This window comes from Bombus vosnesenskii, unplaced genomic scaffold (assembly GCF_011952255.1).
Source record: "Bombus vosnesenskii isolate JDL3184/JDL3185 unplaced genomic scaffold, Bvos_JDL3184-5_v1.1 scf7180000013308, whole genome shotgun sequence".
Taxonomy (NCBI): Eukaryota; Metazoa; Arthropoda; class Insecta; order Hymenoptera; family Apidae; genus Bombus; species Bombus vosnesenskii.
In genome coordinates, this window is record NW_022882957.1 from 385,064 (window position 1) to 407,371 (window position 22,308).

General features: G+C 34.4%; 8 protein-coding genes across 8 annotated transcripts; all 8 read right to left on the minus strand.

Moving 5' to 3' along the window:
• Positions 1–296: 296 nt before the first annotated feature.
• On the minus strand, positions 297–2,283 carry LOC117234748 (odorant receptor Or2-like). The gene is made up of 5 exons (XM_033496243.1): positions 1,341–2,283; positions 844–943; positions 653–763; positions 426–581; positions 297–350 (listed from the first exon to the last, which is right to left on the minus strand). Exons 1-5 carry the CDS (start codon positions 2,135–2,137, stop codon positions 297–299), a joined length of 1,218 nt encoding a protein of 405 aa, XP_033352134.1. The 5' UTR covers positions 2,138–2,283.
• An 881-nt stretch (positions 2,284–3,164) lies between these two features.
• Positions 3,165–4,784, minus strand: LOC117234736 (odorant receptor Or2-like). The gene is made up of 5 exons (XM_033496228.1): positions 3,887–4,784; positions 3,705–3,804; positions 3,524–3,634; positions 3,297–3,452; positions 3,165–3,221 (listed from the first exon to the last, which is right to left on the minus strand). The coding sequence occupies exons 1-5, from the start codon at positions 4,696–4,698 to the stop codon at positions 3,165–3,167; spliced, it is 1,236 nt and encodes a 411-aa protein (XP_033352119.1). The 5' UTR covers positions 4,699–4,784.
• Positions 4,785–5,417: 633 nt separating this feature from the next.
• On the minus strand, positions 5,418–7,718 carry LOC117234743 (odorant receptor 49a-like). The gene is made up of 5 exons (XM_033496237.1): positions 6,669–7,718; positions 6,328–6,427; positions 6,020–6,130; positions 5,726–5,881; positions 5,418–5,665 (listed from the first exon to the last, which is right to left on the minus strand). The coding sequence occupies exons 1-5, from the start codon at positions 7,475–7,477 to the stop codon at positions 5,609–5,611; spliced, it is 1,233 nt and encodes a 410-aa protein (XP_033352128.1). The 5' UTR covers positions 7,478–7,718; the 3' UTR covers positions 5,418–5,608.
• A 596-nt stretch (positions 7,719–8,314) lies between these two features.
• LOC117234702 (odorant receptor 82a-like) lies at positions 8,315–10,462 on the minus strand. The gene is made up of 4 exons (XM_033496183.1): positions 9,455–10,462; positions 9,295–9,394; positions 8,583–8,693; positions 8,315–8,500 (listed from the first exon to the last, which is right to left on the minus strand). The coding sequence occupies exons 1-4, from the start codon at positions 10,249–10,251 to the stop codon at positions 8,315–8,317; spliced, it is 1,194 nt and encodes a 397-aa protein (XP_033352074.1). The 5' UTR covers positions 10,252–10,462.
• Positions 10,463–11,206: 744 nt separating this feature from the next.
• LOC117234744 (odorant receptor 82a-like) lies at positions 11,207–13,349 on the minus strand. Its single transcript, XM_033496239.1, has 5 exons — positions 12,451–13,349; positions 12,283–12,382; positions 11,735–11,845; positions 11,519–11,674; positions 11,207–11,435 (listed from the first exon to the last, which is right to left on the minus strand). Exons 1-5 carry the CDS (start codon positions 13,248–13,250, stop codon positions 11,379–11,381), a joined length of 1,224 nt encoding a protein of 407 aa, XP_033352130.1. The 5' UTR covers positions 13,251–13,349; the 3' UTR covers positions 11,207–11,378.
• A 710-nt stretch (positions 13,350–14,059) lies between these two features.
• On the minus strand, positions 14,060–15,895 carry LOC117234703 (odorant receptor 67a-like). The gene is made up of 5 exons (XM_033496184.1): positions 15,081–15,895; positions 14,910–15,009; positions 14,443–14,553; positions 14,194–14,349; positions 14,060–14,113 (listed from the first exon to the last, which is right to left on the minus strand). Exons 1-5 carry the CDS (start codon positions 15,893–15,895, stop codon positions 14,060–14,062), a joined length of 1,236 nt encoding a protein of 411 aa, XP_033352075.1.
• A 1,071-nt stretch (positions 15,896–16,966) lies between these two features.
• On the minus strand, positions 16,967–18,880 carry LOC117234739 (odorant receptor 83a-like). Its single transcript, XM_033496233.1, has 5 exons — positions 18,051–18,880; positions 17,880–17,979; positions 17,439–17,549; positions 17,190–17,345; positions 16,967–17,109 (listed from the first exon to the last, which is right to left on the minus strand). The coding sequence occupies exons 1-5, from the start codon at positions 18,863–18,865 to the stop codon at positions 17,056–17,058; spliced, it is 1,236 nt and encodes a 411-aa protein (XP_033352124.1). The 5' UTR covers positions 18,866–18,880; the 3' UTR covers positions 16,967–17,055.
• A 1,166-nt stretch (positions 18,881–20,046) lies between these two features.
• On the minus strand, positions 20,047–22,173 carry LOC117234704. Its single transcript, XM_033496185.1, has 4 exons — positions 21,079–22,173; positions 20,901–21,000; positions 20,444–20,554; positions 20,047–20,373 (listed from the first exon to the last, which is right to left on the minus strand). Exons 1-4 carry the CDS (start codon positions 21,876–21,878, stop codon positions 20,047–20,049), a joined length of 1,338 nt encoding a protein of 445 aa, XP_033352076.1. The 5' UTR covers positions 21,879–22,173.
• Between the last annotated feature and the right edge of the window lie 135 nt (positions 22,174–22,308).

A 22,308-nucleotide genomic window follows, 5' to 3' on the forward strand; every position in this document is an offset into this window, starting at 1 on the left:
TGTTGCATATCCTTTCTAAAATACAATCATTAATTCAGTTTTTAATTTCACGTTTCAAATTTCCAAACGTTTATCGTATAATTTAATCCGTTGTATATTTTAGAGTCTAACACTAAAATAATTCAAATTATTTCAATAATAAATTGGAGACTTCACTCAGAATATTAAATAAATTATGTAAATTTCAGGTACAGCTTCAGCATCCCATTTGGGACAGAATGTCTGGAAAAGTAAGTACTCAGCAATAGACTAACATTATTTCATGGTAGTATTGTCAAAAATCATACATTTCATTACTAGTCTGTAACTGTTTGAAGTAAATTCAGATAAACTAGCGATGTTTTTGCTACCTGGAAATAGTAAAGTACAAAATTTTGATTTAATTGTGTCATAATATTAAAATTATTTAAAAAATAAGAACTTACGGAGCTAAAAGTATTCAGAGACAATTCAATAATTTTACCGGCCGTTAGTTTCGGTGGATATTGAGATATAGAGATCAGTAGAATTAGGTCATAAGCTCTCTTAGCTGGCAGCTGATACCATTCGATTTCGTAGGAAGTTGTACCAATTTGGCTACACTAATTACGATCATTAAGAACGCTTAATAATATAGAAAATGTGTAAATAAGCGAAATTCCTGTTTAACTACCTGTTCAGTGAGAAGTTCGCCTATGTAGCAAAATATAAATATATTAAATGTGAAGGAGGTCAACAGAGTCATATAAGTCAATGTAGCGATTAGATCACTGTTTGCCCATTCCTAAAAAGCATTTAACATAATGACACTTTCTTGCAATTAATCATTAAAATACATAAAGACATATCAGTTCAATTGCTTGCCATTAAGCAGTAATATTCCAGTATACACATGCAAATCGTGCACTCTACGATTTCTGTTAAGCATATCTGATACAAAGCATCTTCGATGTTCTTTGAAAATCTGAAATTTTCATACATTTACTTCTTTATATAACATTCTTTTCGTAATATAAAAGATTTCGTTATACATTAGAATACAGTCGGGAAGAGATTAAGTGTACAGGCGGAGGAGATATCAATGAAGTTTAACCGAATTAGTATTAGTAGTGTATTGAATTACATTTTATTTATTATATGTATAGCATTATAATATATAGATTATTTATTAAATAATTGAAATTAATATTTACATTTTTTTTGCAAACAGGTCGTATTTAACGAAACTTTATTGATACCACCTTGCACTACCTATTCATTTATTTTTGTCACCGACTGTACGATATATAAATTGTATGAAAAGTGCATAAACTCTTATCATGTTGGAGATCTTATCAATTAACAACTTTGATATTCGTTACCTTAATGTTTCCGCGTGATCGTGCACAATCACACTAAAGAGATCACGATCCTTGCTCTCCACCAAATTCTGCAATCTTGCTATTTGTATTTGAATCTGGCCACAAACGTGAGTAACAAACACTGCAGCCAAACCATATGCAACCGTGGTGATGCTATACATAATCATAGCAGCGAAGCAGTGAAGAAAGAACACGATTTCATACGTAGGACTGGATTGCGTATCAAAAAACGGGTCGTAACCGATATACGCCAATGGTCTAACTGTGTAATTTTCTCTAGTCCTCTCCTTGGACAAGAATTGCGCCACCGTGTGATAGGACATTCCACCTGTATATATAAAAACAGCGCACATGGTGATAAGCTTTCTGCTAATGCCCGCGTATTTTAACATAATCGCCCGATGACTCGGATCCTGCACTCTCTTCCAGTCATTTTTGAGCTGTCGGATGCACCTCTGTAGGAAGGCTCCCTTTCGGGCGAGGTAACTGTACTTAACTGTTGCAAATACACAGAAGCTAACCGGACCGAGCATTTTCATCTTCATATATAAATTTTTCTCTACGAAGAAAAAATGATGACCAGATGGCAAGATGATGAAGAATATGCTGGAGTAGCACGTGATCATGAGTACGATTGAGAGGAGCTGTTCGAGTCTGCTAGTATGATTGTTAAGGAGAGGCCATATTCCAATCAGCTTCAACAGCCATTGACACATCTGCAGCGTGTAATGTATGTCGTTTTGGTAATGGTTATTTTTTAGTTGATCGTCAACTATAGTGTATGATCGATCATACATACTGGCAGCTCTAGTGCACACTGTCGACTGGCCGATAGGATAGAAACTTTCAACACGATATTGTCAGAACGCAAGCGCGCGCTTCTCCGTTTCGATGAACTTCTCCACATGCTTCGTGAATGAGGGGGCTTCGTAGGGGAAACTTTCTTCGGTGATTATTAAGCATGCAAGTTTTTTCATCTTTTATAGGTTCTGTACTCGCATGTTGGAGGCGAACTGTGGTACTTGAGTGTAGTTACAGAGCGCAGAAGTAGTGTGATCGAATAATAAGTTTGTTGTAGTCCACTTTTTAAATTTTGTTATAGATGATGACATATCTTATTATGGTTCCTAAATGACGTATGATGTGAACTATGAATTAATATTTTTATGTTAGATATATATTTCAAATTATAATATATATATTGTACTACTGTATGTCAGAACGTATTATACTTTGTGTTGAATACACATATCACACTATCAGCGTTTTAAATTGTTGGAATCTTTATATATATATATTTAACCAGTCTGCTTTGTTTGAAGAAAATTATATGGTAACTTTTTATGTTAGCAGCAGCTTTAGAATTTAATTATACGCGATGAGATTTATGAAAAGGGACGGAGATGTTTTAGGGATATTTCCAGTAATACTATTTTATATGTCTGAAAATGTAAGATTAACATCTTTTTTTTACTGGATAATGAAGAGAAGAAAAATGTAAGTATGGGAAAAAAACGAAAGGTTAAAATCCTGTCGTGTATCGTTTCTAGAATTCAATCATCAATCCAGTTTTTAATGCCACTTTTCCAATTTTCAATCGTTTACCGTATTATTCTGTCTGTTGTATATTGTAAAGTTTAATATTAAAATAATTCAAATTATTTCAACAATAAATATCCGATTTCACTAAGAATATTAAATAAATTGTGTAAATTCCAAGTAGAACGCCAGCATCACATTTGGGACAGAATATCTGTAATGATAATTTTTCAGTAGTGGAATGGCATAATTTCATGTTAATATGATCAGAAATCGTAAGTTAAATTACCAGTCGGTAACTGTTCGAAGTAAATTCAAATAAATTACCGACGATTTTGCTACCTGGAAACAGTAAAGAGTAAAACTTTGATTTAATTGTGTCATAATATTAACACTATTTCAAAAATAAAGACTTACAGAGCTAAAAGTATTCAGAGACAGTTCAATTATTTTTCCGGCCGTCAGCTTTGGTGGATAGTGAGATATGGAGATCAGTAGAATTAGGTCATAAGCTTTCTTAGCTGGCAGCTGATACCATTCGATTTCATAGGAAGTTGTACCAATTTGGCTACACTGATTACGACCATCGAAAACACTTAATAACGTAAAAAATACATAAATAAGCGAAATTCTTTTGTAGCTACCTGTTCAGTGAGAATTTCGCCTATGTAGCAAAATATAAATATATTAAATGTGAAGGAGATCAACAGAGTAACGTAAGTTAATATGGCGATCGCATCGCTATTTTGCCATTCCTGAAATATATTGCGAATAACATCTTTTCATAACCATAGAAAATAAAGAGATATTAATTGAATTGTTTACCATCATACAATAATATTCGAGTAAACACATAATAATCGTCGATTCGACAATCTCCGTCAGACATATTTCACGCAAAGCTTCCTCAACATTTTTCGAAAATCTAAAATATCCACGTGTTTCGTTCTCTAACATTTCCTTCATTTTATAAAACTCTCGTTGTATACTTATTTTATATTCCTTACCTTAAAACTTCCACGTGATCGTGCACGATAACGGACATAGAATCACGGCCGTTGTTCTTTCTCTTCTCGTTTTCCACCAAATCATGCAATCTTGCTATTTGTACTTGGATCTGTCCACAAATGTGAGTAACAAAGATCGCAGCTAAACTGTATGCAACCGTCGTCACGCTGTACATGATCATAGCAGCGAAGCACTGGAGGAAAAACACAACTTCGTACGTAGGACTGGATTGAGTATCCAAGAACGAATCGTAGCCAGGATAAGTCAATGGTCTAAATGTATAATTCTTCTTATTCCTTTCTTTCGATAAGAATTGCATTACCGTGTGATATGACATTCCGCCAGTATATAGAAAAATGGCACAAAGTGTGATGAGTTTTCTGCTGACCGTCGCATATTTTAACATGATCGTTCGATGATTCGGATCCTGTACCATTTTCCAGTCTTTTTCAACATGCTGGATGCATCGTTCAAAGAAGGCTCCTTTCACACCAAGGTAGCAATATTTAATCGTGGAAGAGAGACAAAAGCCAACTGGGCCGAGCAGTTTCACTTTCACGTGCACACTCTTCTCCACGAAAAAGATATGATAAAATGATGGTAAGATAATAAAGAGCAAACTGGAGAAGCACATGATCATCAGGATGACCGAGACAAGCTGCTCTAGTTTACTGGTATGATTACTAACGAGAGGCCACACTCCGATTGGTTTTAACAGCCATTGGCACATTTGCAGCGTGTAATGTATATCGTTTTCATAATGTATGTTTCTCAGCTGATCATCAACTGTGGTGTATGGTCGATCATGCATACTGACAGCTCTGGTGTACAGGGACGACTGATCGACAGGATAGAAACTTTCGACACGATATGGTTAGAACGCAAGCGCGCGTCTCTTCGTTTGAACTCCTCCACGTGTGTGCGCTTTGTAGGCAAGGGGACACACAGTGGGGAAACTTTCGTCGATAATTAGCGAGCACTCATACTTGTTTCTTCATTTACAGGTTTTACATTCGCTGGAGGGTAGTGCTCGAGACATAGTGCAAAGAAATCATTTGATCGGATGATAAGTGTATGTCGTCTACTTCTTCTATTGAACGATTTTTATGTACTATTGTGGTTCCTTAATGCAATGAGATTTGAAATACGATTATATCGTACATCTATATTGGTATTGTTTTATATTAACTATGCACACTATACCATTAATGTTATGAATTAAAAAAATGTTTATTTAAACTGTGTTATTTTCTAAATTTATTTTTAGTATATTCGTTTTTATGTATCATATGATATCTTTTATGCAAATAGGACGACTGTAAAAGTTTTTTATCTGTTCTTCGGTTTATATAAAATTAGATCTTCAATTATATCTTAAATCTCATTCTAATGAAAATTTAGTGTTAGTGTCCAACAAAGTACAAAAAAGAGTAACAAAAAGTGTAATTGAGAGGAACTTTGTGATATTATTTTTAATATTCATACTTCTCTTTTAATATTCTCTTTAAATTCTTAACGTATAATCGTAAATTGAACTTTCAAGTATTTATTGTATAAATCTATTTTCCAAATTATTTTAATACGTAACGCAAGTACTTTATTATATTAAAATAATTCTAATCATTTCAACAATATATCTCGGTTTAAGCGCAGCATATCCGATAACTCACGTAGAATTCAGGTACAGGATTCTTTTCTTTACCATATCTTGGTTACTTTATTTAGAATTCAGTAACCGTTCGCAGCATGTTCAGGTAAACTAGCGAAGATTTCAACACCTAAAAATAATAAACTTTATTATTTGTTAAAAATTTCATTTTCAGTTCGAGATCACGTACAACGCCAAAAGTGTTCATCGATAGAACGAGTATTTTTCCAGCCGTGAGTTTCAGAGGGTATTTCGATATGGCGAGCACCAGAACGATGTCACGAGCTTTTCTCCCAGGTAGATTGTACCATTCTATATCGTACAAAGCGGTCGCGATTTCGCTACCCTGGTACAACACTCATATCTATTATGCCAATGGTTAATTATCCAATGGTTAAGTGTCTATGTTGAAACATGGAGTGAATAATGAGGCGAAAAACTGTATGAATGAATCACGTCTTGAGTATATACTTTTTATAAATACCTGCCCAAGAAGAAGCTCTCCTACGTAACAATATATCAGTATATTAAAGGTGAAAGAAGTTAAAAGGATGATATACGTTGAGATCGCGACTGAATCGCTAGTTTCCCATTCCTAAAATATATTGCTTTATAATTGTTGTTTTAAACGCATATACTGTTTTTTGGTATTTGAAATTATACATATGTTATGATACATATACGTGTAATATTAATTACATAATAATTTATATATAACTATACATATACGAGATTACGTTAATAATATTTGTTATTTGATATATATAGAATAATAATTTGCGTTACTTTTACCATCATACAGTAATATTCGAGTAAGCATATTAGCAAGGTGGACAGCATTACTTCTATCAAGAATAATCCTTGTAATGCAGTTTCAATGTTTTTCGTAAATCTGCAATGTCATAGTTATTTCTCGAGCAATATAATAATATGTAATTAAAGGGTTCAGTAGGAAAGTCGTATAAGTGTACCTTTTTCTAGAAATGAATTAAGCACAGAAAACGATGTATAGAAGATTTTTTTTTAATGAATTTTAATGATATGCTTTAATGTTTGAGGGCACAAAGATTTTTCTATCAAACTTCGTTCAAAATTTTCTTTCCATTCTTTTCTTAATTATTTAACTGCTTTACCTCAGAATCTCCACGTGTTCACTCACGATAACCGCCAAATGATCCTCGATCCCATTTTCCAACGCCTTCCCATTCTTCCTCAGGTTCTCCAGCCTCAACGTTTGTATCTTAATCTGTCCACAGGCGTGCGTAGTAAAAATCGCCGTCAAACTATATGCAGCCATCGTGATATTACCTGTGACCAGAACGTAAACACAGTGCATACAATACACGATTTCATACGTGGGGCTTTCTTGAATATCGAAAAATGCCTCGTAACCAGGATAGGTGAGCGGCCTGATCGTTATGTTCTCATTAATCTTCTTCTTCGATAATAATGGCATAATAGTGTGATAAGACAGACCACCGGTATACATAAATGCCGCACATAAAGTGATCAGATTTCTGCCCATGGTCACGTATCGAACCATGATTGCACGATGATCTTTGTCTTGCAGCATCTTCCAATTTTTCTTTACATGTTTGACACAACGACCGAGTTCTGAACTTTTTACGCCAAGGTAACCGTACTTAAACAGTGCAGTTACACAAAATGCTAATGGACCCAAGAATTTGATTTTCATGTTCATGTCTTTTTCATAGAACAAGATATAATAACCGAATGGCACGATGACAAATTGCAAGATTGAACAGCAAATTATGATTAACAACACAGACACTATTTTCTCGAATTTGTTCACGTGATCGTGCAGGAAAAAGTAGATGCCTAAAGGCTTCAAGATCCAATGACAAAATTGGAATGTGTGATATATGTCGCTTTTGTAATGGCTATTTTGTAGATGATCGTTGACATCGCTGGAGGATCGCATGTTGACGCTTTCGGCGCACAGCGTCGACTAAACTCACTGAACGATGCTCACAACGATACTGAAAGGGATATATATTGGGACGCAAGCGCAAAACTGAATGAATGAAACTTTATTTCATAATCGATAGGTATTACGCGTATTGCAGTCACATGTTACTCCTGGCTGGCTTGTGTTTGGGTTTCCACTGTGGGGACTCGTCTCTATAGCGATATGTGGTCAATAGTTCTTGTCATTTTGCTTAACCTTGTTGTTTTTCTTGGGCCTCTATGATCGAAAATTATATTTCTATACTGATAGCTTCTAAATATATGGTTTTAGAGTCTTATTATTTTTCTTTTTATGTCACGCTTCTTATGAATAAACTATTTCTCAGTTTGAGAAGGAGATATCTGGAAGGATGTAAATGCGAGAAAGAAAGAAGAACAACAGGATTAATGTACTTTTAGTGCAATTGTAAAATTTTGAAACAAATTTTTGTGAAGTACTATTTCTATCAATTGAATTTTCGTGAAATTGATCGTTTAAGAAGTACGGATGTGAAGCATATAAAAAAATACTTTCGAATAATATAACGCATATTTCTCCATGTTCAATGTAACGTCATTTGGTATCTGTGACGCACATATATACGAGGTAAAAGAAATGCTTATTTATATATTCAACTTTACATAAATATGTTTGAATAAAAAATCTACTAAGTTTATTATCTAAATATATCTTTCTTACATGTGCAGTCTATATCATGGTCGTTTGACGAAGCATATTGAAATAGGTGAAAACAGTTTTTATTATCTGTAATTGCAAAGGATATTTCTTGAGAATTAATAATATTATTTTTTAAGAATTAAGAGAATTAAAAGGACATACATTACCAAAAGTGTACACGGACATGGTAATTATCTTTCCAGCTGTTATTTTAACTTCCATATGAGATCGTGAAATGATCATAATTATACTAAGGATATTTTTATCAGGCAACTGATACCAGTTCGTCATGTAAACCATGTCACCAACTTTCTGGCACTATCAGCAACATAACCGGTAACTCAATCAATCATGCAGATAATTATGTTTAAGATTGTCGCTTAAGTTGCCTGTTTATTACCTGTTCCTTGAGTACTTCACCGATATAACATATTAAGAAAATGTTGAAAGTCATAGATAGAAATACCATAACATATATGATCATAGCCTGAACATTATGTTCAGACCATTCCTAAGGAAAATATAAATATTTTTAATTGGATCGACCATCTCTATTGTCTACGTTGATAAGTATTACAGTTCTTTTCTTTTTTGTCTCAATTTGTAAAACTTAAATAAAATTTTATATTATCATATTTGTTATTGTAGAGAACATATTTTTTAATATCATGTAATCATTATCAGATTGTAGTGGCAATAGTAAATAAAATGTATAAAAATCTCTTTGTGGAATTGAGGCAGTAGTATCGATGAATATATAGTCAGACAAATTACTTTTAATAAGGAAATATACAAAAAAGTTACAAGTTCTCAGGACAGAAGCAAAATTTCAATGATTAACGAACATTGGATATTTATCAATAATAACAATGATGAATGATAAACGATAATTGACATATTTGATGATTACTGAATAAAAGATATAATTCAATAATTATTGTTGGAAATAATGAAAGTTTCGTTTTATAATTCTCTTATCGACACTTAGGGATAAAATACAAATCTTTCTATCTTTCTTCGTTCTCCTCTAATTTATTTCAGAAATTTTGCCTCTGGTCGGTAGATCCATAAAATTACCATATATGTATATATTTGTTATTATATCAGCATACCGCAAGTATATAATAGCAGGGCATGCACATACCCAGCATACACTTGAACATTTCCATGAAGCATATTGGACTCATTATACGTTCAATACGTGCTATCAAACTGAATTTAATATTACATTAGGTAAATTTATTAAAATATCAGGATAAAGTAAAATATTACCTTAGAACTCTCAGATGATGTTCAACGATTACACCGATTTTGTTAATCTGGGCTTGCTTATTCTGTTGCTTGGTCTGATTTGTGAATTCGCCGACCCACGTCACCATTATGTTCAACTGACCAAGAGCGTGGCTTGCAAATACGGTAGCAAGACTAAAAGAACCTGCAGCGCCCGAACTCACTACAAGTGCTGACAGGAATTGTGTACCGAGGATTATGTCGTGTGTCGGATTAGTCTGAACTGCGAATTTATATGCCGGGCAAGGTAAAGTATATATGTCCATGGTTTCGTTGCCGACTTTGATGGTCCGTCTAAACGCACCCAATACAATGCAAGTATAAATCATGGTGCCCTGCATGAAACCTGCGCAAAATCCAGCAACGTAACGACCGAGTTTCGCGTTCTTCCACATCTCATACCGATCCTGCACCCTCGTTATAATTTTCCAATCGGATCGCACGCGTTCTATGCAATAATTAATATCTTCTTGACGTAACAACAGCACAGCATAATTGAACCCGTCGACACACCAGTGGCTTAAAGGACCAAGCGTCTTGAGTTTCAAGTAAATATCTTCTTTTACGAGAATTATATGAAGAAAACCAGGGACTATTGTGAACAATACGATGCACCAACAGATCACGATTGAAATTTGCGCTAAGATCTTTTCGCGTCTCGTGGTAGAAGGTGAGTTGGGCCAAGCTCCCATTGGTTGTAAATACCATCGGCTCAACTGTATGCTGTATTCACCGAGATTACCATACTTTTTTTTAGCTGCAATCAGCTCGTCTGCCATTGTATTCCCTGACCGAAGTTCCGAATGCAACTGAACCGGGGGAACAATAGTTCGCGTTGCTTATTGCTTGCGCATACTTCGTCAAAGGATTCGCGCCGATCGATTCGTTTAGTGACCTGCTGCAACTTTTTGCTGTAAACGAATCTCAATACGCTTCAAGTTGTTGATAGCAGTTTTATGAGTCGAGCAATATTGGGGGAATGGAGCGGAGAAGGACTTGTACATTCGCAGAGGAGACATTTTAAGTGTGAAATATGATTTAGAAATCTGAAATGTATCAGATCATTTCGGTGCACAAGTTGGTAGGTGAATGTGTAAAGTTTGGAATAATTCTGCTCAAATAATCATTCTAAATTTTAATTATTATAGTTTTGCTATCATAAGAAATATGTAGATGTAACATTAGTTTATAGAAGAATGTGTTTTCAAGTAGTGATAGTACAGTATATTAAGTATATTGAGTATATTGAGATGACGGCTGTAACATGCGTAGTCAGTAACGATTTTAATATCTGTAACAGAAGACATTCGATTGAAGTACATTGCACGATGATTGATAGACACTTGTGCGTAAGTGCGTATTAGCTACAATGAAGTTTTAGAATTGCGCATGTGCTAACAGCATGGTATATGAAGCTTACTGTCTGTGCAGTTGAAATCTCCTTATAACCACCTGTTGATTCAATCCGTAGCAAGGTATGTATGTGCATCTATACAATCCAGTGAAATTTCTAGAAATGTTTTTACGAATAAATATAAATATATTTGATATTGTTTGAATAAGTAAAAAATAACTAATCCATACTAATCAGTAATAATTTCAAAAGCTATTCTAGATTAAAATAATAATCATTTCACATGAACTTTCAATAGTATTAATTTTTCAGGAATGTTGTCCAATAATTAATTGTTTACAAATATGATTAGATATAATTATAATTTTATCAACCATCTCGATGACATTTATGCTATAATATGTTCTTTTTTACAGACACTGCACACCTCACAAGCACACATTTAATCATCATAAAAGGCGAAAGAAATATTTTTTGTACCTTCAAGTTATTTCAACAGAAAAATGATAAACTTTATTGTCTAAGTAGATATACGTTAAAGATATGTGCAGCTTACGTCATCGTCGTCTGACATAGCATATTTAGATACGCAAAAACTGTCTTTACTATCTGCAATCACACGTGACTCCATGAATATTTATTTTTCCATATATATTTATTCTTTCAAAATTAACAAAATTGAGAACACGTACATTGGCGAATGTTAATACGGACATGTCAATGATCTTTCCCGCAGTTATTTTAACTTCCATGCTAGACCGAGAAATGATCATAATCAGATTTATGATATCTTGGTCAGGCAAATGATGCCAGTCTGCCATATAAACCATGTCTCCAACCTTTTTACACTATTAGCATTTGAGTCAATGAGTTTAAAGTATTAGATTATGTTACCGTACGTTCATTACCTTTTCCATTATTATTTCACCGATGTAACATACTAAAAAAATGTTGCAAGTCATAGATATAATTATCATAACATATGCAGCTATGTTCTGAATATTATGTTCAGACCATTCCTGAGGAAAAGTAAATATTTCCAATTAGATTCAACAACTATAATGTTCAGACGAATTTTATAGCATTTTTATTGTTTTAATTCGGGGAGCATATATTAATCAGATTTAAGTATTTGTAAAAACATTAGACATTATTCTTTTGAATTTTCAACATAAAAATGTACGAAACTTATTATATTGAAGGCCCACGGAGCGAAAGCAAATTTTCAAACAATCTAACACAAACTATGTTTAAATTTAATAAATATATCCAATGATTAATAATTAATTAATAATTAATAATTACTTAATAATTAATTTATAAACTCAAAGATTCTTGGCTGTGACAATAAAAGTCTCACTTGATAATTGCTTTTTTCATTTCATAGTAGAAATTTTGTTTCCAATCAGTGGTCCTATAGAATTACCATACACATTTCTTAATATATTTAGCATACCGCAAGAATGTAATAGCTAGGCATGCACATACCCAGCATACATTTGAACATTTCCATGAAGCATATTGGACTCATAATACGTTCGATACGTGCGATCAAACTGCATTTCAAAATACATTAGTCAAATTCATTAAATTATCAAAATAAGAATATAAAAACAAGTATTACCTTAGAGCTCTCAAATGATGTTCCACGATTACGCCTATTTTATTGGCTCGAGCATTACTATTTTGATCTTTCGAATGCTGATTCACGAACTCGTTGATCCAAGTTACCATTATGTTTAACTGACCAAGAGCATGGCTTGCGAATACTGTAGCAAGACTAAACGCGCCAGCGGCGCTTGATGTTGCGATAAATGCTGATAAAAATTGTGTACCAAGAATGATGTCGTGTCCTGGATTAGTTTGAACTGGAAGTTTATACGCTGGGCAAGGTAAAGTATATACGAGGATGGTCTCATTTCTGACTTCGATGGTTCGTTTAAATGCTCCTAATACAAGGCAAGTGCAAAAGACGCTCCCGTGCATGAAAGCGGCGCAGAAACACGCGATGTAGCGACCGAGTTTTGCATTCTTTAACATTACTCGTTGGTCTTCCAATCTTGTTATAGTCTTCCAGTCGGTTCTTATATGTTTTATGCAATAATGTATGTCACCTTGGCGTAGCAACAACACAGCGTAATTGAATCCTCCGACACACCAATGACTAAGCGGACCAAACATTTTTAGTTTGAGGTAAAGGTCTTCTTTCTCGAGCAGGATGTTTAATACTCCAGGAATTATAGTGAACAATGAAAAGCACCAACAAATTACATTCAAAATCCATGACATGAATTTTTCACGGTTAGTAGTAGAATTTGAGGAGGGCCACGCGCCTATTGGTTTTAAGATCCATCGGTTCACCTGTATGCTGTACTCGCTAAGACTACCAAATTTTCTTTCAACCGTTACAGGGTCGTCTGCCATTGTGTTCACTCAGCAATGTCGCCGTTGCAACTGAATCGAGGGGGAAAGTACTCTGTGTTACCCAATGTGCGCGCATACTTTGTCAAAGGATTCGCGCCGATCGATTCTGTCAGTTGCTGTTTACCGCTTTTTGTGGCGGTAAATTAATCTACGTGCGATTCAAATTGTTGACACTTGTCGTACGAATTCGACAATGTACACGCAATAGAGAACGAGCTACATTTTTATAAAAAATATGTGTTAAAAAGTCTTACTACAGAAATTAGTGGGTGAAGGTAAATATCTTCTTTAAATAATTTGTCTGCTTGGAATATATTATACTGGAGTTAGTAGATACTGTCCGTGTATGAAATATATATTTGAGTGCACGACCGTCAAGTTGATTCTTCAATTATTTATGTAGCGAGATACAGACAAATATTATTGCAAGTTACTATATTTTTCATTATTTTAGTACGGCATTTTTATTGCACTAAATATCTCTTTTATTGTTCTTGAATTAATATGAGGTAACTCCCAAATGACAAGCGATTCGAAATGCCAAATGGTCATGTTGTCGCGTACAATGTATTTATTCGAAAGAATATTTCAGGAAATAGCATGGAAATACTTTTAAGATTTCAAAATTTTTACTTTACAGTGATTTACAAATTTTCATTTATCTAGGCATTTATCATACTTAAAAATGAATCCAATTTTCTAAAATATAGACTTTCAAATCAGTAGAACTTGGAAACACATTTTTACCGATAACTACTTTAGATTTTAATAAGAAGATGCGAAAGCAAATATAATACGATTTCGTTTTTTCATGTAGTGAGAGTACGAAGCAGACTCAAATATGCGAATGCGGACTTTAATACCTGTAGCGGAGAAAATTCTACAAGAATGCGGATTATATAATTCAAAATAATCAACGAACAGATAAATATACGCTGCTTACGCTGCAGAAACTGGCTAACGATAATTCGACGAGCTTTCCTGCTGTTAATTTCGTGGAAGAGTTTGCAACGGCGAATATTAAAATCAGTCCTAGTGCTTTCTTTTGTGGCAAACGATACCAATCGATCATATAGGCCGATAGACTAATGTTCCTACACTACAATATTGAAATTACAGTATTTTATTAGAATTTCATTTATATTTTAGGTAAAATAATACCAAACAATAACTTTCAAAATAAGTAAATTACCTGTTCAGATAAAATTTCCCCAATGTAGCACAGGATGAAAATATTGAACGTAAATGATATGAGCAATGTGCAATAAGTCAATGTTCCTATAGTTTCACTTTGCTCCCATTCCTAGAAAATTGACAACAAAACATGACAAATGTAATTTAATATATCGATACAGTACAACTCCGTTTATGTAAACTTTACTTATTTGAGCAAAAATTTAGTTAGTAATTGTAAAATAGTAAATATAAATTTAGTCAATTAAATGAATTTCGGTTGTTTGAATCTGTTAATGTGAACATGGATTCCTATTAGGTAAACCAAAGATCAAAGCTGGTGAAGAGATACGTGTGGCCCTCATGATATGAATTTCAATTATATAAGGTATTTCTTAATGTTGTGAAAATTATGCGTAATTATACAAGTTCGTATAAATGGAGTTCTACTGTACTTTAATATCTTTATCAGCATCACTTCACTACCGTGAGTAAATAATATCCAAGGAAACAAATATTCATCGTACAGCCTATTAGTTCCACGAAACATATCTCGTTAAGAAGGTCTTCTATCTGAGATATAAAACTAAAAATTGTTTGCAAATTATACGTTTACATAATCTATACGATCTACATAAACATTGAAACATTTTTTACCCTAGTATGTGTAAATGATGTTCCACAATATCGCCTAATCCTTGTTCATGAACGTTCAAGTCCTTTCCTTCTTCCAGACTACCGACGAGTCTTTGAAGCTTTCTCACGAGGATTCCGAACTGTCCGCAGACGTGCATGACGAATACAGCAGCCAAGCTGCAAGCACCCACAGTTACCGAATATATCACAAATCCAGCCAAACATTGCATGAACTGCACGATTTCAAACGAAGGACTAGTCCGTGGATCCAGTAGACCGCGGTAAATAGGAAACGCTTGTGACCTCACGGTTTCGTTGTCGATGATTTCCGTGCGTTTGGTGCATAGTGGCATCACGGTGGTATAGAAAAATCCGCCAGAATACATGAAGCCAGCGCAAAAGATCGCCAAAGATCTCCCAATTCTTGCATTCTCTTTCATAATTTCTCTGTCTTCTTGTCGCAGTTGCGCATGAATACGATCCCAGTCTGAGCGAATATTCTCGATACATTTTCCAATCTTGGCACCACGAGAGACGAGGATGTAATATTTAATCGCAGCCATCACGCAGAAACTGAGCGGACCGATCATTTTGATCTTGGTATCGAGATCGCCTGTTTTGTCGAGAACAGTGCAGAGAGCGCAAGGTACCAGGAGAAAACTTATTAGAAAGGAGCTAATCAAGGTGAGGATGATGGAATTGATCTTTTCTGTTGTTGTGATACACAGGGAGAGAGGCCAGACTCCGATTGACTTGAGTAACCAACGATTTATCTGGACACTATACATCCAATCTTTGTCCCATGAATGGGCTGATGGATTTACAAGGACGACCATGCTGTATGGGATGATATTAACGAGTCGAAAGTGCGCGCACAACTGAAGCAATGATGAACGGTGATACATCGATTACTGAAGCTTTCGACATCGCGCATGTGCTAATTTCGTCGGCTTTCTCTCAACAAACCTGATGCGAGCAGCTTGCCAGTGCAGAACTTACCTCCTAACCACTAGTTGATTCGATCCGCGAGGAGGTGTGTATGTATGCACGGCAAAGCCATAAGTGCGAACGTATGGTATTAGAAATGTTTCTCCCATGAATTCTATGTAATTTTTATGTACGATATTTTAATAGAATTGAAGCGGTTACAATACGTTTTTCGTAAATGTTATCATTCTTTTTTTTCTGTATCTTACCTCCTATTGTCGCATCACGTTTGTGATCTGAACCACAGTTATATTATATTATACAGTATATTGCATTTGTGATAAAGTTTAGTTTTCAATTAGTTTCAGTTGTATGTGTTACAGTAATCGCGTGAGTTAGTCACTGTGCGTAAGATAAGGATCGGATGACGGAGGATAATTTGGACTTTTTCGCAGGATGGGATAGCTGATCAGAGGTATGTTTTCATCACCGATCATTTTGACCACACGATAGGAATAGGTACACGCGAAGTATCGGTAGGATTAATGTTAAATAATTGGTCTGGTTCGAATATATTATACTGGAGATAGTAGATATTGTCCGTGTATGAAATATATATTTGAGTGCACGACTGTCAAGTTGATTCTTCAATTACTTATGTGGCGAGACACAGCCAAATGTTATTACAAATTACTATATTTTTCATTATTTTAGTGCGGCATTTTTATTGCACTAAATATCTCTTTTATTGTTCTTGAATTAATATGAGGTAACTCCCAAATAATAAGCCATTCGAAATGCCAAATGGTCATGTTGAAGCGTACAATGTATTTATTCGAAAGAATATTTCAGGAAATAGCATGGAAATACTTTTAAGATTTCAAAATTTTTACTTTACAGTGATTTACAAATTTTCATTTATCTAAGCATTTATCATACTTAAAAATGAATCCATTTCTCTAAAATATAATCTTTCAAATCAGTAGAACTTGGAAACACTTTTTGTCCGATAACTACTTTAGATTTTAATAAGAAGATACTAAAGCAAATATAATATGATTTCGTATTTTCATATAGTGAGAGTACGAAGCAGACTCAAATATGCGAATGCGGACTTTAATACCTGTAGCGGAGAAAATTCTACAAGAATGCGGATTATATAATTCAAAATAATCAACGAATAGATACATATACGCTACTTACGCTGCAGAAACTGGCTAACGATAATTCGACGATTTTTCCAGCTGTTAATTTCGTGGAAGAGTTTGCAACGGCGAATATTAAAATCAGTCCTAGTGCTTTCTTTTGTGGCAAACGATACCAATCGATCATATAGGCCGATAGACTAATGTTCCTACACTACAATATTGAAATTACAGTATTTTATTAGAATTTCATTTATATTTCAGGTAAAATAATACCAAACGATAACTTTCAAAATAAGTAAATTACCTGTTCAGATAAAATTTCCCCAATGTAACACAGGATGAAAATATTGAACGTAAATGATATGAGCAATGTGCAATAAGTCAATGTTCCTATAGTGTCATTTTGCTCCCATTCCTAGAAAATTGACAACAAAACATGACAAGTGTAATTCGATATATCGATACAGTACAACGCCGTTTATATAAACTCTACTTATCTGAGCAAAAATTTAGTCAGTATTCAATTAAATGAATTTCGGTTGTTTGAATTTGCTAATGTGAACATGGATTCCTATTAGGTAAACCAAAGATCAAAGCTGGTGAAGAGATACGTGTGGCCCTCATGATATGAATTTCAATTATATAAGGTACTTGTCGATGTTGTCAAAATTATGCGTAATTATACAAGTTCGTATAAATGAAGTTCTACTGTATTTTAATATCTTTATTAGCATCACTTCATTACCGTGAGTAAATGATATGCAAGGAAACAAATATTCACCGTACAGCCTATTAGTTCCACGAAACATATCTCGTTAAGAAGGTCCTCTATCTGAGATATAAAGCTAAAAATTGTTTGCTAATTATACGTTTACATGGTCTATATGATCTACATAAACATTGAAACACTTTTTACCCTAGTATGTGTAAATGATGTTCCACAATATCGCCTAATCGTTGTTCATGGACGTTCGAGTTTTTTTCTTCTTTCAGACTACCGACGAGTCTTTGAAGCATTTTCACGAGGATTCCAAACTGTCCGCAGACGTGCATGACGAATACAGCAGCCAAGCTGCAAGCACCGACGGTTACTGAATATATCACAAACCCAGCCAAACATTGCATGAGCTGCACGATTTCAAACGAGGGACTTGTCCGTGGATCCAGAAGACCGCGGTAAATGGGAAACGCTTGTGTCCTCACGGTTTCGTTGTCGATGATTTCCGTGCGTTTGGAGCATAGTGGCATTACGGTGGTATAGAAAAATCCGCCAGAATACATGAAGCCAGCGCAAAAGATCGCCAAAGATCTCCCAATTCTTGCATTCTCTTTCATAATTTCTCTGTCTTCTTGTCGCAGTTGCGCATGAATACGATCCCAATCTGAGCGAATATTCTCGATACATTTAGCAATCATGACACCACGAGAGGCGAGGATGTAATATTTAATCGCAGCCATCACGCAGAAGCTGAGCACACCGATCATTTTGATCTTGGCTTCGGGATCGTCTGTTTTGACAAGAACAGTGCAGAGAGCGCAAGGTATCAGGAGGAAACTTATTAGAAAGGAGCTAATGAAGGTGAGAATGATGGAATTGCTCTTTTCTGTTGTTGTGATACACAGGGAGATAGGCCAGACTCCGATTGATTTGAGTAACCAACGATTTATCTGGACGCTATACATCCAATCTTTGTCCCATGAATGGATAGATGGATTTACAAGGCCGACCATGCTGCATGGAATGATATTAACGAGTCGAAAGTGCATTCACAACTGAAGGGATGATGAGTGGTGTACATCGATTACTGAAGCTTTCGACATCGCGCATGTGCTAACTTCGTCGGCTTTCTCGCAACAAATATGATTCGAGCAGCTTGCCAGTGTAGAACTTACCTCCTAACCACTAGTTGATTCGATCCGCGATGAGGTGTGTATGTGTGCACGACAAAGCCATAAGTGCGAACGTATGGATTAGAAATATTTTTCCCATGAGTTCTATGTAATTTTTATGTGCGATATTTCTGTTACAATACGTTTTTCGTAAATGCATTCTTTTTTTCTGTATCTTATCTCCAATTGTTGTATCACGTTTGTGACCTGAACCACAGTTATATTATATTATACAGTATATTGAATTTGTGATAAAGTTTAGTTTTCAATTAGTTTCAGTTGTATATGTTACAATAATCGCTTGAGTTAGAATGGTGGAGGATAATTTGAACTTTTTCGCAGGATGGAAAAGCTGATCAGAGGTATGTTTTAAAAATTTGGAGCATGATTTGCAGACGTGATACGTGTCAGACGATCTCATGCTAGTGAGTGTGAAGGTATATTACATATTCTACTTTTTAGTAATTTTACTGATATTCGAATTAGCGTTTAAATGTTATACCGAGGTTCATGGACATTGACTACAGCGGAATTATTCATTATACGATGACGAAGGGAAAGCAACCCTTACTTTTTGTTTTTAACGGGTTTTTCTGCGCTTACGTGTTTTTTTATTCTGACAAAATTTCTTATGTTTATAGAAGATACCAAAGATATACACGATTTTCCGTCTTATATCATATATAAACTAAGATATTTCCTACGATGTTAAAAACCTGTTTACTTGTTAAAACAAAAGTAAGATTACAGGACAGAAGGAATAAATTATCTTTATCCATGAACTCTCGTATAGCATTACTAATATTTACATTAAATATTTAATAATTACATAATAACTTAAACCATAAGGTTTAAGTTTGATGTAACAATTATGTATTAATATGTATAATAGTGCGTTATAACTTTTCAAAGGGATAGACAAATTTGACAGATTGTCATATATATTTATGTATATATATATGACATTGTCACATGTATTGTCTTGTTTATATAAAAATAATAAGCAATATCTTTAATACTCCTTATATTTTAAATTTTACAAGTTTACGCATCAACAGATCAAAAATGTACTGTATTATGTGGCTTGGCGCAACAGGTTGAAATATGCGCAAGCAGTTTTTATTACCTGAAATAGTATCAGATTTTTCAACAATTGGTGAATATAGATAAATGTAAATAAACTGATAACTTACATTACCGAAGGTGAATATGGACATATGAACTAGCTTACCAGCAGTGATTTTAATCATCATGCTGGATCTTAAGATTATCTGGATCAAATTAAGTATATCCTTGTAAGGTAAGTAGTACCAGTTTGTCATATAAACCACTTCTCCAACCTTTTCGCACTATTGAAAATTTTCTCGGTAAATGTTGATTATAATTGGGAACAATTTATGTTACCTATATGTTCGTTACCTGTTCTTTTAGTGTCTCACCGATATAACATACAACAAAAATGTTAAAAGTCATGGAAAAAAGTATTATTAGATATGCAGGCATATACTGAATATCATGTTCTTTCCATTCCTAAAGAAAATATAATATATTTTTAATTAAATTAACTACCTTTTATTCAGTGAATTTGAAAGCAATATTGTTTAAAGAAAGGCAAAAATTTTGAAGAAAACATATCACCAGATTGGCTAAAAGTATCAACATAACGTTATTAGATATAGGAAGTTGGTAATTCAAAGTAATTTGTTTTAATTCAAAATAAAAGTTTTACTCAAAATAAAAATTGCAATATCAAAATAAGTATCGTTTAGAAAATACGTATCTGTGTATAATAAATTGCTATTAGGGAACATACTTGAATGAGTACATAAACGTATATTTTTCTCTCTAAAATAAAATAGGTCTTTTAAGAACGTACCGTAAGGATATAATATCCAATCATGCACATGTTCATCGTACACTTGAACAGTTCCATGAAGCATATTTCATTCATCACATCTTCGATACCTGCTATAAAACTGCATTCAATATGTACTTACAGTATGTTACGAATAATCACCAAAATAACGCAATAAATATTCTTCGATAAATCTTACCTCAGAACTCTGAGATGATGTTCAACGATCTCGCCAATTTCATTCAGTCCAACGTTTCTACTATGATCCTTCGATCGATTCACATATTCCTTGATCCATATCATGAGAACAGTCAGTTGGCCATACGCGTGGGCTGCAAATACAGCAGCCATGCCAACTGCGCCAACTGCGCTTGAATTTGCGATAAATCCAGACACAAATTGCGAAGCAAGTATGATTTCATATGTTGGACTAACGTCAATTGAAATTAAACTTTTATAGAAACCGCAGGGTAACAGACGTATAATTCTCGTTTCATTTCCTATCTCGATGATTTTCGTGGCGAAAGCCGCCATCGTACAGTGTGACAAGACACCAACTTGCATGAAAGCAGTGCAGAAAACAGTAGTATAGCGGCCAATCTTCGCATAACGCATCATTACTTGTTGATCTTTCTGCCTAGTTACGATTTTCCAGTCATTTTGTATATGTTCTATACAAACACGCATCTCTCTGCTTCGTAACAACAAGGTGCTATAATTAATGCCACCGATAAGCCAATGACTGAAAGGGCCAAGTATCTTCAGTTTCATGCGAATATTTTCATCTTCCAGAATGAGGTGGAGTAAACAGGGGATTATGGTGAACAACACGAAGAAGTAACAGAGAAAGATTAAAACAAAGCAAATAGTTCTTTCTAGCCTCGAAGTGGATGCAGATAGAGGCCAAACCCCGATTGGTTTGAGGAACCATCGATTTAATTGCAAACTGTAATCGCTAAGGCTATACAAATTTTCCTCGATTCTTACAGATTCTGTCATCGTGGTCACCCGACAAAGTTATGAGATCTACTGAATCGAATGTTTGATATGAATGGAGTCGGTGCATCAGAGTGCACAACACTTGCATAAAGTTTTGAGTGATTCTATGACGATCGATTTGTCTGGACAGTTTTTACAACTTGCACGGTGCACGCGACTGTGTATGCTTGGAAGTTACCGAAAGCTATCGTGGGAACGCACAACGTGGACATACATATTGTTAGTTTTACGACAGATTATGTTGGGTTTAGTTGATATATGATTGAATTGATGAAGTCATTGGTGCAGTACTTTGCGAGATGTGAAATGTTCTAGATTTTACCATTCTAGAAATTAGTTTTTTGGGATATGCAACGAAGGTAAATGTTTGTTTTATTTTCATTGTTGTAAGTTCTTGGTATGTTAGAGTTCATTGATCTTTTGATCAGGT

Bases quoted from the DNA above. Each gene is read 5' to 3' on its own strand.
- LOC117234748 (XM_033496243.1), bottom strand. From the start codon at position 2,137: ATGTATGATCGATCATACACTATAGTTGACGATCAACTAAAAAATAAC. The intron at 764-843 runs GCAAGCAATTGA...AATGCTTTTTAG, and splicing joins TGGAATATTACTGCTTAATG to GAATGGGCAAACAGTGATCT. The intron at 582-652 runs GTAGTTAAACAG...GATCGTAATTAG, and splicing joins GCGAACTTCTCACTGAACAG to TGTAGCCAAATTGGTACAAC.
- LOC117234736 (XM_033496228.1), bottom strand. From the start codon at position 4,698: ATGCATGATCGACCATACACCACAGTTGATGATCAGCTGAGAAACATA. The intron at 3,635-3,704 runs GTAAACAATTCA...AATATATTTCAG, and splicing joins TCGAATATTATTGTATGATG to GAATGGCAAAATAGCGATGC. The intron at 3,222-3,296 runs GTAAGTCTTTAT...TACTGTTTCCAG, and splicing joins CTCTGAATACTTTTAGCTCT to GTAGCAAAATCGTCGGTAAT.
- LOC117234743 (XM_033496237.1), bottom strand. From the start codon at position 7,477: ATGCGATCCTCCAGCGATGTCAACGATCATCTACAAAATAGCCATTAC. The intron at 6,131-6,327 runs GTAAAAGTAACG...AATATATTTTAG, and splicing joins TCGAATATTACTGTATGATG to GAATGGGAAACTAGCGATTC. The intron at 5,882-6,019 runs GTATTTATAAAA...GTGTTGTACCAG, and splicing joins GAGAGCTTCTTCTTGGGCAG to GGTAGCGAAATCGCGACCGC.
- LOC117234702 (XM_033496183.1), bottom strand. From the start codon at position 10,251: ATGGCAGACGAGCTGATTGCAGCTAAAAAAAAGTATGGTAATCTCGGT. The intron at 8,694-9,294 runs GTATGCTGATAT...TATTTTCCTTAG, and splicing joins CCTGCTATTATATACTTGCG to GAATGGTCTGAACATAATGT. The intron at 8,501-8,582 runs GTAATAAACAGG...TGTTGCTGATAG, and splicing joins GTGAAGTACTCAAGGAACAG to TGCCAGAAAGTTGGTGACAT.
- LOC117234744 (XM_033496239.1), bottom strand. From the start codon at position 13,250: ATGGCAGACGACCCTGTAACGGTTGAAAGAAAATTTGGTAGTCTTAGC. The intron at 11,846-12,282 runs GTATGCTAAATA...ACTTTTCCTCAG, and splicing joins CTAGCTATTACATTCTTGCG to GAATGGTCTGAACATAATAT. The intron at 11,436-11,518 runs GTACGTGTTCTC...GTGTGATTGCAG, and splicing joins CCGTATTAACATTCGCCAAT to ATAGTAAAGACAGTTTTTGC.
- LOC117234703 (XM_033496184.1), bottom strand. From the start codon at position 15,895: ATGGTCGTCCTTGTAAATCCATCAGCCCATTCATGGGACAAAGATTGG. The intron at 15,010-15,080 runs GTAAAAAATGTT...AACAATTTTTAG, and splicing joins CATCATTTACACATACTAGG to TTTTATATCTCAGATAGAAG. The intron at 14,554-14,909 runs GTAGTGAAGTGA...TCAATTTTCTAG, and splicing joins TTGGATATTATTTACTCACG to GAATGGGAGCAAAGTGAAAC.
- LOC117234739 (XM_033496233.1), bottom strand. From the start codon at position 18,865: ATGGTCGGCCTTGTAAATCCATCTATCCATTCATGGGACAAAGATTGG. The intron at 17,550-17,879 runs GTAATGAAGTGA...TCAATTTTCTAG, and splicing joins TTGCATATCATTTACTCACG to GAATGGGAGCAAAATGACAC. The intron at 17,346-17,438 runs GTAATTTACTTA...TCAATATTGTAG, and splicing joins GGGAAATTTTATCTGAACAG to TGTAGGAACATTAGTCTATC.
- LOC117234704 (XM_033496185.1), bottom strand. From the start codon at position 21,878: ATGACAGAATCTGTAAGAATCGAGGAAAATTTGTATAGCCTTAGCGAT. The intron at 21,001-21,078 runs GTAAGATTTATC...TATTGAATGCAG, and splicing joins CATCATCTCAGAGTTCTGAG to TTTTATAGCAGGTATCGAAG. The intron at 20,374-20,443 runs GTAACGAACATA...AATTTTCAATAG, and splicing joins GTGAGACACTAAAAGAACAG to TGCGAAAAGGTTGGAGAAGT.